The sequence below is a fragment of the Carassius gibelio genome, chromosome A12 (assembly GCF_023724105.1).
Source record: "Carassius gibelio isolate Cgi1373 ecotype wild population from Czech Republic chromosome A12, carGib1.2-hapl.c, whole genome shotgun sequence".
NCBI classification, from domain to species: domain Eukaryota; kingdom Metazoa; phylum Chordata; class Actinopteri; order Cypriniformes; family Cyprinidae; genus Carassius; species Carassius gibelio.
In genome coordinates, this window is record NC_068382.1 from 8,645,741 (window position 1) to 8,659,405 (window position 13,665).

General features: G+C 37.5%; 2 protein-coding genes across 4 annotated transcripts; both read left to right on the forward strand.

The window, feature by feature from the left end:
• The first annotated feature begins 609 nt into the window (after nt 1–609).
• Nucleotides 610–6,855, forward strand: si:ch211-136m16.8 (myb-like protein X). The gene is made up of 6 exons (XM_052611041.1): nt 610–856; nt 1,024–5,304; nt 5,395–5,596; nt 5,695–5,786; nt 6,041–6,126; nt 6,225–6,855. The coding sequence occupies exons 1-6, from the start codon at nt 800–802 to the stop codon at nt 6,286–6,288; spliced, it is 4,782 nt and encodes a 1,593-aa protein (XP_052467001.1). The 5' UTR covers nt 610–799; the 3' UTR covers nt 6,289–6,855.
• A 1,153-nt stretch (nt 6,856–8,008) lies between these two features.
• ppp4cb (protein phosphatase 4, catalytic subunit b) lies at nt 8,009–13,356 on the forward strand. 3 transcript variants are annotated; one of them, XM_052611059.1, is made up of 9 exons: nt 8,009–8,200; nt 9,662–9,894; nt 9,986–10,037; nt 10,215–10,265; nt 10,935–11,036; nt 11,363–11,536; nt 11,624–11,750; nt 11,826–12,015; nt 12,527–13,356. In XM_052611059.1, exons 2-9 carry the CDS (start codon nt 9,797–9,799, stop codon nt 12,654–12,656), a joined length of 924 nt encoding a protein of 307 aa, XP_052467019.1. In that variant the 5' UTR covers nt 8,009–8,200; nt 9,662–9,796; the 3' UTR covers nt 12,657–13,356. The 3 variants fall into 3 exon arrangements, with proteins under 3 accessions (XP_052467019.1, XP_052467018.1, XP_052467020.1); XM_052611058.1 differs by having other exon boundaries at nt 8,033–8,145; XM_052611060.1 differs by having other exon boundaries at nt 8,123–8,145; nt 9,666–9,894.
• The last annotated feature ends 309 nt before the right edge of the window (nt 13,357–13,665 follow it).

Consider the following 13,665-nt stretch of genomic DNA (forward strand, 5'->3'; position numbering starts at 1 on the left):
TATTCATATATGCACATTAGTTGTATTGTATTATTATCATTGAGCCTACACTTAAAATGCTTTAGTTTCCTACCAAACAAATAACAAACAATATCATTACTATCTAATCTCATAATCAGCTATGGTTTAAAGCTGATATGGTGAAATATCTTGAGGGAAGTTAGAGGTGCTGCACACTCTAGTTGAGGAGAAGTAACTGCTGCAGCAGGAAACTATGGCTATATTTCAAGACCTAGTGAGATTTATTTACAATCAGTAAATTTTCTCACACTGTTAAAAGAAAAAATGCATAAATACAAAAATGCCAGATTCACTCATGATGTCCAGAAATGCTGCACACAACTGAGACACTGCACGCGAATGCCAGGTGCTACCTTTTTTAGATCGTTCACTAGGTTTTGACACACAGCCAGTGTGATTTAGAGTGTACTCAGAAATGATGTGCGGTTGGACATGACAGGCTCGACGTTTCTTATGCTTTCCTCACCACAAACCAATTCTGTGCGAGTTTTTGAGCTTGTGCTTGTGTTGTGCATTGGCTGGTGTCAGTGCTGCTTCACACAATGCTTCTTCCTCATTAAAACACCGGACATATGAGCACAAGGAACTTGACAAATGCGACCTCCGTCACTCAGTAACAATACAACTTCCCCTTAAAGGACGTAACTTATAAAAAGGAGACGTGCTTGTAATGTTCTGAATAGTGATGTTGTAAAAAAAAAAACGTCTGGACGTCGCCACCAAACTTCGAGAAAGCCTCATTAATCTGTCAGCAATACATTTTATTATTTAATCGGCTATGGATCCACCTGAAAGTTCAGTGAACCGCATTGGTCGCACTATTTGGACGGTTTGGGTGAGTAAATTTACTGCTCTTTTGCAATCCCTGACTTTCACTTCAGTCTGTATGTATAATACCAGTCATGCTGTTTCACTTGTCTAGTCCTCATATGATCTTTGTCTCTTGATGAGTAGCATAATGGTAGGCTCATTGACTCCTGTTTCAATGTTTTGCTCATATAGGGTTATCTGTCCGGGGCTGTTGCAAGATATCTCAGACCGGAAGTCACCGATGAAGGAAACCAAGGTGTTCGTACCAGAACAGACGATACTGATTTGAAAAGTGCAGTAAACAAGATTAATAGAGAAGTAACGGAAGATAATAGCAACAATGAAGGGAAGAAAACAAATCAAATTGACAGTGCAGATGTAAAGTGTTCCCCATCTAACGTCAGAGTGCAAGTGGCTTCTGTACAGTGGGAAAACACTGATGTGGCCAAGGACGAACTTCATGTTCACGCCACAAAAAAACAAACTTACCATTGTGTAGTGTGGTCCACTGGGACTGATACAGACAATGAAAGACGCATGGTTGATGCACAAGTTGACAAAGAAACAGATTCATCCGATGAGGTTCAGGCTGAAAAAGCATATGCAAATAATGAGTGTAAGGAGAGTGTAACTGCACACGAGCTGGAGGAAACTGGAAAGATTGAACAAAAATATGGTGACAATGAAGATGAAGAAGAGCGTGATCAGAATCATGAGGTTGAAAAGTGTGCAAAAAATAGAAAAGATGAATGTAAGACAGACGTAATGGTTCAATTGGAGCAAGATGTAGAACGGGAAAAGCAGATAAACACGGCAGACCACGGAGAGACAGAACATGCAGATGAACAGCTTATTGAAGAAAAGGAGAACAATTTAGACCAGGAGAATCAGGAGAAAACTGAGAATGATGAAGAACATGGACTTGAATCACAAGTTCAAGATCTGCAGAAGAGTGAAGATCCAGATAACACAGACATTGTGGTCCAATGTGAGCAAGATGTAGAACAGGAAAAACAGATAAACACAGTGGACCATGAAGATACAGAAGGCATTGCAGGTTTTAAACATGCAGATGAACATCTTTTTAATGAAACAGAGGAACAAATTGTTGACCAGAAGGATCAGGAGAAAACTGAGAATGATGAAGAACAAGGAACTGAATCACAAGTGCAAGAATTGCTACATTTAACAAAATATTCTGATGAAATTTCTAACGTCTATAAAAACGATGTTGAGGAGATGATGTCTGAAACTAGAAGTGAGACTGAGCAGGATAAGGAGAATGAAACGGTACAGAACTTGGAAGAAATTGGGCAGCTTGAACAAAATGATGGTGACAGTGAAGATGAAGAAGAATGTGATCAGAATCCTGAGGATGAAGAGTGTGCAATGGAAAGTGAAGATCTGGATAACGCAGACGTAATGATCCAATCTGAGCTTCATGGAGAAGATGTAGAACAAGAAATGCAGATAATCATGATGGACTATGAGGAGAAAGAAGGCATTGGAGGTTTTAAACATTCAGATGATCATCATATTGATGAAAAGGAGAAACAAACTGTTGACCAGATGGACCAGGAGAAAACTGAGAATGATGAAGAACAAGGAACTGAATCACAAGTTCAAGATCTGCGGAAGAGTGAAGATCCAGATAACACAAACATAGTGGTCCAATGTGAGCAAGATGTAGAACAGGAAAAGCAGATAAACAATGAGTGTAAGGAGAGTGCAACTGAACACGAGCTGGAAGAAACTGGAAAGATTGAACAAAAATATGGTGACAATGAAGATGAAGAAGAGCGTGATCAGAATCATGAGGTTGAAAAGTGTGCAAGAAATAGAAAAGATGAATGTAAGACAGACGTAATGGTCCAATTGGAGCAAGATGTAGAACGGGAAAAGCAGATAAACACGGTAGACCACGGAGAGACAGAACATGCAGATGAACAGCTTATTGAAGAAAAGGAGAACAATTTAGACCAGGAGAATCAGGAGAATGATGAAGAACAAGTATTTGAATCACAATTTCAAGATCTGCAGAAGAGTGAAGATCCAGATAACACAGATGTAATGGTCCAATCTGAGCTTTATGGACAAGATGTAGAACAAGACAAACTCATAAATTTGATGGATCATGGAGAGAAAAGTGGCTTTGGAGGTTTGAAACATTCAGATGAACATCCTATTGAAGAAAAGGAGAACAATTTAGACCAGGAGGATCAGGAGAAAACTGAGAATGATGAAGAACAAGACCTTGAATCACAAGTGCAAGATCTGCGGAAGAGTGAAGATCCAGATAACACAGACATTGTGGTCCAATGTGAGCAAGATGTAGAACAGGAAAAACAGATAAAAGTGGACCATGAAGATACAGAAGGCATTGCAGGTTTTAAACATGCAGATGAACATCTTTTTGATGAAACTGAGGAACAAATTGTTGACCAGAAGGATCAGGAGAAAACTGAGAATGATGAAGAACAAGGAACTGAATCACAAGTGCAAGATATGCTTCCACAGCTGGAATATTTAACAAAATATTCCGATGAACTTGCTTACAACTCTAAAAACGATGTTGAGGAGATGATGTCTGAAACTAGAAGTGAGACTGAGCAGGATAAGGAGAATGAAACGGTACAGAACTTGGAAGAAATTGGGCAGCTTGAACAAAATGATGGTGACAGTGAAGATGTAGAAGAATGTGATCAGAATCCTGAGGATGAAGAGTGTGCAATGGAAAGTGAAGATCTGGATAACGCAGACGTAATGGTCCAATCTGAGCTTCATGGAGAAGATGTAGAACAAGAAATGCAGATAAGCATGATGGATCATGGAGAGACAGGAGGCTTTGGAGGTTTTAAACATTCAGATGATCATCATATTGATGAAAAGGAGAAACAAACTGTTGACCAGATGGACCAGGAGAAAACTGAGAATGATGAAGAACAAGGAACTGAATCACAAGTTCAAGATGTGCTGCCACAGCAGGACTATTTTCCAGACGAAGCCAATGGCCTTGCAAAGCCTGAAAGGCTGAAAGTAATGGAGAAATATTCTGATGAAATTGATGAATTCTCTAAAGAAGGGGTTGAGGAGGTGCAGCTTGAAACTGAGCAGGATGAAGACACCACAGAAAGTGAACAAGACACGATTAAATATGAAGTAATGGAGTCAGTAGAAACCCTGCAGACAGTTTCTGAAGAACTATCTGCAAAGAAAGTACCAAATGTTGAACTGAAAATGACCACATTAGTGGATGAGTTTTTAGAAACTGTTAATAATCCGAAACTGTCGGATTCAAAACTGGATACTTCAGAAAATACTCCAGAAATGGGAACTGGGTCATCTGTGGTGGCCACGAAACCTGAAGGCATGATTTCAGATCGAATTGTTTGCGAGTTCCCAGGAGAATTAAGGAAAGGGCCAGAGACTGATTTGGGATGTTTTGAGGAGGTCCAAACTACTCTACATGATCTCCAAACTCTTACAGAGGAGCAAGCAGAAAGGGAAGCTGTGGTCGTATGCTCTGTTGAGCACTTGGAAACCATGAGAACAGTTGAGACAAAAAAAGACATTGAAACCTTAATTGAATCCTTAGGTTCAACAGAAAGTCATGCACATCAAGAAACAGACAAAACCACATTCTCACACAAAGAACATGTTGAACTAAGAACTGAACTGACTGAAGAAACAATTGATACAAAGATCAGTTCAGAAGTTGAGGAAGCAGAACCCACAATGAAAGAAGATCAATCATCAGTGATCAGAAATGTCTCTTTACAGTCACATGAGCTTCTTGAGTTCAAAGGTGAATGCAAATCATCTGTTGGAACAATGGACACATTCAGTGAATCAAGTGTGTCTGAAATCGCTGGAACCGCAGAGATTAAACATCTCGCAGAGGAGCAAACAGATGTGAAACCTGTATTAACACTGTCTTTGAGTCCAGCAGAGTTTCTGGAGGAAACTGTTCATCTGAAAGGAGTATCAGAGCGATGCACAGAAGAGCAGGAGATCCTGGAGGCCGCTTTAGAGTATGTAGAAGGAATAACAAATCAAGTCTTGAAGGATATGTTAGAAAGACAAGTGAACGTAGTACAAGAAACAGAACCTTTGGCAAGACCTTCAACAGAAGAACATGGTGATGCAGAAAATAAAGGACCTGCACAATGTGTATCAGCTGATGCCTTTGTCCTGGAAGAAGAAGGGAAGTCATTGGGTGAGACGATTGAGACTAAAGAGGAAATGGAGGTGGAAACCACAAGTAATGAAGTTCTTAAACAAACAGAGTGTGAAACCACTGAAACTGATGGACGTCGTGATCAGACACAGAAGGTCATTGCTGGAGAAACAGTGTTGAGAAGTCATGAAGACGTAATGGAAGTCAGCAGACCTGGGATGAAAAGAGGATTTGATCAAGTGAGCAAAGACCTTGCAGAGGTGAAGGCAAAAGGAAAATTTGATTTGTATCTACAGGTAATAAAGAATACTTTGAGTAAAAGCTCCACAAATATAGAAATAAAATGTCATCCTACTTAAAACTTAAACTTGATTATTTATCACTAGGCATTTGAGGAATCATCTTTGGACTTTACCATTCAGAAGGCTCGAATTGCTGTGAAGAATCCCCTAGTTCGGCCTCCCAAAGACCCCAGAAGTCTCCTCTTCAAGGTCTCGGTCGAACCTCTCGTCTCACAGCCGTCACCACGTGGTCAGAAGATCGAAGTCTCTGTTCCAAGTAAAGGGGTGACTGGATTTAAACTTCCAGGTATTTAGCAAAATAAAATCTAACTGGAAAGTATCTTAACATTTTATTGGCACCTTAAATAAGTGCATTATTTGTTTTTTTACTTGGTCGTTTTCCAGGACTGGGTGCAGGGCTGCCAGTACTGAGAAAAACTGAGTTTGGGAAGAAAGCAAGAGAAGGAGGAGCAGCAGAGAGAACACTACAAACACAGGTACACAACAGATATGGACACACATAAACTTTGAGTCTAAATAGTGATGCTTCTGTATAATCTAAGCACAATATTACACTCAATAAATGTTTCATATTTTATTTTTATTTTATATTTAGTCTATTAGTTCATGGTAAAACGGTCATACAAATGACTGGAATTTTCATATATATTTTTTTTTTCTTTTTTTTTGAGTGTATATGTACATATTTATTTTATGTGTAGATGTATAGTAATATAAATGTCTTTCACAGCAAGAGCCAGTTGCAGTAACAGAGGATTCTGTCAAACAAGAGCAAGTGCCAGCTAAACCCAAATGGACACCACCAAGGCATCCTGGGTAAGGCCTGTTATATCAGTCAGTCAAAGAATTATTCATCTCATTTTATGTTGTTTCACAAATAGCTAATTTGCTCTTTATTTTATTTTCTTGTGCAGTATGGGGAGTCCCTTCATGATGGCAGAACTCAAAAACAAACTCAAAAAACCTGTTCAGGAGTAATATATTTCATTTCATCATCATTTTTAGATGCATTCTTCACCGGTTTTATTTGTCTTATTTAAGCACTATGTAGCCTGGCAAATATTATGGAAAGTTATTCTACTGTTATTATTGCTGCCACACAACATTTTATTTTACTTTCGCTATTTTGTTTGCTTCTATCTAAGAATCCAAGCTGCGAACAACATTTATAATGCACTTTTCTTAAGACTGAGTATTTATTTATATTTGAAAAAAAAAATGAGGAAAATTATTACATGCTATATATATAAAAAAAATTGCACTTTTTTGCAGCACTTAAACTTTCTGACTGTAGTTCAAACTGTCATAGCCATTGTTTATCACTAGGAGGCAGCAGAGAAACACAGCTGGTCACGTATGTCTTTTAGCCACTAGAGGGCAGAGGAGAGTCACTGGCTGTCATACCACATTTAGTTCTATTTTATCACTATTAGTTATTGTTATATTGTATGTTTCTTTTTCTTGTCATTACTTTCTATGTGTATAATTATTTTGCAATATTGGATGTAAACAATCATGGCAATAAAGTACTTTGAATTGAATATATCACTTCGCCACTAGAGGGCATAACAGAGTCTCTGGTTGTCATATGTTTATGCGCCACTAGAGGGCAGCAGTAAGCCGCTCGCTGTTACATATCACTCTACCACTAGAGGGCAGAAGACGGTCATTGGTTGTAATGTGTCAATACGCCGCTTGGGGCAGCAGAGAGCCGCTGGCAGTCACATATCTCTGGCTTTCCGGTAGAAAAATATTTTTTTGGCTGGACAAGAGATTTAATATCTAAAGAAATAGATATATATTACAAAGAATTTGCTAGTACTGTGGTGTGGACTATTAAATCAATCTGGCCAATGGAACATACAAATATGGACAGAGCTTCTAATAATACAAGGCAATAGTGGGAGTACAAACATAGTCAGTGAATATTATAGATGTATGGACAATATCTTTTTTTTTTTCAGATGGATCAAATTATTTACTAACAGAGTCTGTATATAACCCTAGACATCAAGCTGGAGTAAACAAAAGAACATCTGACAGCTTAAGTGTGTGTACAGTGGAGTTATATGCTATATTAATAGCAAGGTATGAAACACCACATACATGTGGGCATCCAGGGAAATGAGAAAGGAGACAGACTCACAAAAGAAGATTTAAGATTAAGATTTAATTACCTGATAATGGTCACTCTCATTTTTGAACAAAGACTTGAAAGTGTATGATCCAAACCTACATTTTTATAATTCATGAATTAAAACATTTTGTAACATGATGTTGATGTACCATTTTCATGGTAATGTAATGTTTGAATTTAAAAAGGGTTTCAAAGGATACATTTTGAGATTTTAAGTTTTCAAGTGATAATTTCTTATGATTTCTAAAATGTGATAGAGAAAAAGGCAACAAGGAAGACATTTTTTTTTTTTTTACAAAGGGCAGAACTCCGGTTATGATGTAGGTTTTTGAGGTGCACTCTTGCCATAAATTAATCTATTACTTTTCATACATATTTTTTTTACAACAAAAAAACTTGGTAAAATATGTATTTAGGAGTCTTAGACATTTCCAACGATGTATAGTTTGGCATGATTAGATTAGGATTTAATTGTAATATAGTCAAGTAAATGTAGGGGCCCACCGAGGGGCCAGGTGGCAGTTAACGGGTTAATATATAGTAAGTTAAAGTGAGACAGCAGGTGGCAGTAATGCGACGCCACGGATGTTCCAAACTCCATCGAAGAAGACGCCGGAGGAGGAGGCGCTTGACGCCGGTAGAAGGTGGTGGGAGAAAAGACCGACGAACCGGGTGGAAGCCCTAAAAAACCAACTGAGGTTATACTCCTTAGATTGCTCTATTTTTTTACAAGTCTGTCTGGAGGGACTAAAGGTACGTTTCACTCGTGTGTTTCTTGAACTCTGTTGTGGTTTAAGCGGTGAAGAAGCGTAAACTAGTCGTGTATTCGAGCTCGTTCTTCAGGCCTTTAGCTTCTCAGGCTAACGTAGCTAGCGCAGCTAATTCAGGATTGATTCGCTTGTAGCTGGAAATTGAGGTCGAGTTTGACATCAGGTTTCTTGACATCGTTGGGATTGATTATTTGTTAGTTATTTTCGTCAAAAGGTTACTTAATCGATCAGTAAGTTTTCAGTAAAGTTGTGTCAGTTTAATTAACCGTAACGTTAAGCGAACAGCAGTTCAACGAAGATCCTTGCATTAAATAATACATTTGAGAGCGTATCGGAACAGAAATACTTATGTTTCAGCGTTTATTGTAACATGAGTTGGCGACACATCTATTTTGAGTTTAAGTTAGATTTTCAGATTCGTTTTTAAACGTTAGACTGTGTATTAAATTCGCCGTGTAACTGAAACCAGGAGTTGTTTAACTCGATTAACTGCTGTAGGTTTCTCTACAGAAGGCCAGTGACCTCATCCACTCGTTTTAGGAACTCAATTTGCATAAATATTGTGACGTTATTAATCAGAATTCATTAAATATTCATATTCTACTTATTCTCATTTAACATTTGTGACTGGTTTCAGAAAGCCTTTGTATTTAAAAGAAAAGATTAACCATTAAATGAGACAAACTGTTTTATTACACGTATTATTATTAATGCCGTAATCAAGAACAATACGATAAGAATCATCCATTGCAAAACAGAATAAAATGCTATGAAACCGTGCCAGAGTATACAATAATAACACAAATATATGTAAATAATACTCAAAGGAAAAATAACATTTTACTTCTACATTCATATTTATATACAATCTTAATAGGCTCTTAATTGTGTTTTTACTGGTGCAGTTTTATAAAGCATTACAGTAAAGCTTGAAATCACTTTTAAAGTGAGAAAAAATGGTTTCGAGTCTGAACATTTAATTTTATGAATATTAAACTTTCCTATGTATATTAATAATTGTTCAGGCTTTATCAATATCATGATTATTAAAGTATACTAACCACTCGGCTGTAAGCAATGCACAATTTCTTCTTAACTAAATGTTCCATTTCAGTCCAGAGTAATTTTGTATATAGGCTAAAGCAATGAAAAAATTAGTGTATTCAATGCATTATATTAAATTAAACTTAATTTACTTTTTGATTATTGTTTGCCAAGATTTATGCTAATTCAAGTCACCAAATACAGAAGACCATAAAAAATGAGCTGAAGGATAAACAATGTTATTAATATATTTCTAATATATTAGAATGCCCGGCCTTTGCTTATCTTTAATGAGGCTGAACTTTAGTTATCTTTGCATGGTGAAACTTGAATAAGACAACTACATCGTATAGTAGATGTTGACAATATTTAAATGTCTTTTCTTTTTTCTTTCCTCCAGACAGGTTGTAGTCCTGTCCACGTCTCTTCATCTGGTGTCGGTCTGTGTCTGTGTTCAAATAGCACAGAGAGAGATTGTTAGTCCTGCAGTAGCTGTATTCTCTGGTTTGGCCGGACGGTCTCTCAGCGATCTATCATGGGTGACATGAGTGATCTGGACAGACAGATCGACCAGCTGAGGAGGTGTGAGCTCATCAAGGAGAATGAGGTCAAAGCCCTGTGTGCCAAAGCCAGGTGATTACAACCAGCACACAGCCAATCAGGAGCTTCTGAAAGCATTTCACTGTTGATCGTATGCTCATACAGACTAATGTTTGTCTTCCAGAGAGATTCTTGTAGAAGAGAGTAACGTTCAGAGGGTGGACTCTCCGGTAACGGTAAGTATTGACAAACTGAGCACAGAGGAGACAGAAAAGAAGAGATTTGGAAGAATGTTGGTAACCAAATTCTTGGTGACCATTTGTTAGATATTTTGAGATTTTATCTTTAAAATGATAATGAACCATTTCTTTGATCATGTATATGGGAAGTTAATAGCTCTGTCTTTTTTTCAGGTGTGTGGTGACATTCATGGCCAGTTTTATGACTTGAAGGAATTGTTTAGGGTACGTCTTGAGTTCTTTCACACAAAAGTAAATCCAAAATGATGTTTTTATTAATTTTTTGTATCCAGTGGGTACTGCTTTACAACCAAATGTCAAGTCAGAATTAATTGTATACTGCTTTCCACAAAACAAATAGCTGCTAAGCAGCTTTACTGAAAATCATGATTGTGATTTCTATAATGTCTTAATGCATTTAGCGGATTATAATTTCCCATTTTTACAAATATTATAATTTTTAAATAATATTAATTTGAAATTGTATGTTGTTGTTGTTTATAATTTTGTTAACATTTTGTACAATACATTGAAGTATTGTTAGTTTGTTAAATCTTATTCTGGAGTTTGACCATGAATATAGCCTTTCATGCTGGTATGGCAGAAAATTATAATATATCTAAGTTCTAGTTCACATTTAGTGATGATATAACCAATCAAACAGTTGAGCTTTCCTGTGTAGAATAAATAGAGCAAGCTGCTAGTTGTTATTGACTGGACAGAATCACTGTTAGTTTAAAATGAAATCAGTGGCACAGTTATTTCCTTCAGCTTGCTAATCACATGTTAGCATTTATTATTGGACTTGCTATTTGTTATTTAAATGGACTATACTGACAAATCTACAAAAAAACTGGTTTGTATATTAGTATTTATTAATCTGTTGTTCTTCAGGTGGGAGGCGATGTTCCAGAAACAAACTACCTCTTCATGGGAGATTTTGTGGACCGAGGCTTTTACAGTGTTGAGACCTTTCTGTTACTTCTTGCCCTGAAGGTACGGTCAAACTGTTTAGGACATTTGTAATGAGATGTTATGGTTGTTATTTTAATAAATGAACATACATCACTGGATAAAAATGTATTTATAAAAAAATATATTGTGAATTTTGTAAAAATTAAGCATTTGAATCTGAATATACAGTGGGTATTTGATTTTTTTTTTTTTAATCTGCATATTTTCATGATTCCTGAAGGATCATGTGACACTGAAGGCTGGAGTAATGATGCTGAAAATACAGATTTGACCACAGGAATACATGAAAACCTATTCCAATAGAAAATGTTATTTTAAATTGTAATATTTCCCATTCATCCTCACAGGTGCGTTATCCAGACAGAATCACCCTGATCCGGGGAAATCATGAGTCTAGACAGATCACACAGGTGTACGGCTTTTACGATGAGTGTTTGAGAAAATACGGCTCGGTCACGGTATGGAGGTACTGCACCGAGATCTTCGACTACCTTTCCCTCTCCGCCATCATTGACGGCAAAGTGAGGCTTCTTGCTGGTTTGCTGACCTGGTTCCACTTGCTGCCTCCAGACTGGCCTGACAGGGATGTGTTTCTTGTGTCCCCACAGATCTTCTGTGTACACGGAGGCCTGTCGCCCTCGATCCAGACTCTGGACCAGATCAGAACCATCGACAGAAAGCAGGAAGTGCCTCATGACGGGCCCATGTGTGACCTTCTGTGGTCTGATCCTGAAGGTAATTCTAGATTACAACTGAGAAGTTGTTCATCATCAGCATGTGGTTATATGAATGTTTGTCTCCCTGATTCAGACACCACAGGATGGGGCGTCAGCCCGAGAGGTGCTGGATATCTGTTTGGCAGTGACGTCGTGGCCCAGTTCAACGCCGCCAACGACATCGACATGATTTGCAGAGCGCATCAGCTTGTGATGGAAGGTTACAAGTGGCACTTCAACGAGACCGTTCTCACTGTGTGGTCTGCTCCCAATTACTGCTACAGGTGTGTTTCTGTCTCAAAGTTACAGGAATGTCCATGTAGCTATTACAGATGCCACAATTCTGAATTGCAAATGTTGCAGTTATTTCTGTGCATTTTATTTCTCTCTGAATTGACTCTGTGTATGTGTGTGTGAGTATACATGCTCAGATGTACACCTCCCCACTTAATAATGAGGCAGAAAATATATTCTATACTTTAATAAAAACTTTGTGTGCGTTCAGCTGTGTTTTTTTTAATCACCTCTCTATAGTGGATATGAGAGTTTCCTACACGCACAACAAGCACAGCGTCAGCAGCAAATGAACCGGATCTTTTGAGTCTGCAGTTTGAATCAGACTCAGTGAATCATTCACAACTGACTCTCTTACTGAACCACAAGTCTTTATTTATTTTCTTTTTTTCTTTTGGTTTTGTCTAATTCAAAAAGTTACAATTAGTTCAAGATTTTGTTGTTTAACATAGTGTTTTTAAGACAACATAATGGTTACTTCTCCACTTTTCTTTGTCATAGATGTGGTAATGTGGCGGCAATCTTGGAGCTTGACGAACACCTGCAGAAAGAGTTCATCATATTCGAAGCTGCTCCACAAGAAACGAGAGGCATTCCCTCCAAAAAGCCAGTCGCTGACTACTTCCTGTGAGCTTCCTGCATCTTAGGATGCACGCACTCTCAACAGGAAGTGGTGCCCTGTGTGTACTTGTATTTCTATTTCCCTCTCCCTGCCCAACTGTCTTAATCGTGCTCTTTTTTTTTTTTTTTCTTTTTTTTTTCTTTTTTTTTTTACTTTCTCTGTAATTATTCCTTTTTTATTATTTCTATTTTCCATCCACTTTCACATTCTCTTTGCCATCAAGACACACATTGGCATTATATTCTCCTCCACTGCTGTGAAATCTCTCGCTCTCAGACTCATGGTATGCTGTAGATGTAGACGTTTATGATGTATGTGAATAGCATAGGGACGGTGGAAGAGTGACGGTTTCTCCTGTCCCTCAGAAATGGCTGGTTGTTGGACATTTTATTTTCATTTTCTTTCTTTACACTCTTCTCATGTAAACGTGTAAGAGAATGGATATGCTTTGATTATAGTTCACAGTCTACTGTTTTCACTAGAGTCATCATAGTTTCACAGCTTTTGAGTTTTGCGCAGGAAACGACTGCAGATGCTGAGCACCCAACACTGCGGAAATCTAAGGACATTAACTACACTGGGAAACATCAACACAACAAACCAAACTGGAATTAGAAAATCTGCTTTTCCCTCTTGACTGTTCTCTCTATAGGACTTATTGTTGATTTTTATTTTTAATTTGTGAAAATAAAATGTACTTTTGTATGAATTTAAGTTGTGGATTCCTTGGTTTCTTTATCATTTTGTTGCCTGCTCAACTCAGCCATGTTATTTCATCTGCTCTATTTAAATTGAATATTGGAATGTGTAGCTGTAAATATAAATATTAAAGAACTTTGGGACACATCTTCAGCAAGAGTCCCTTTTTCAGTCACTTTTTATAAAATCACAAATTAGTTGTCGACTTAAAGATGCATTATGATCCATATAGATGCAAATTCAGTTTATATATTTACCAAAATATATATGCAAGGCTACCTATCATAGATTTAGGCAAATGTGAACAGCCACTCGTTTG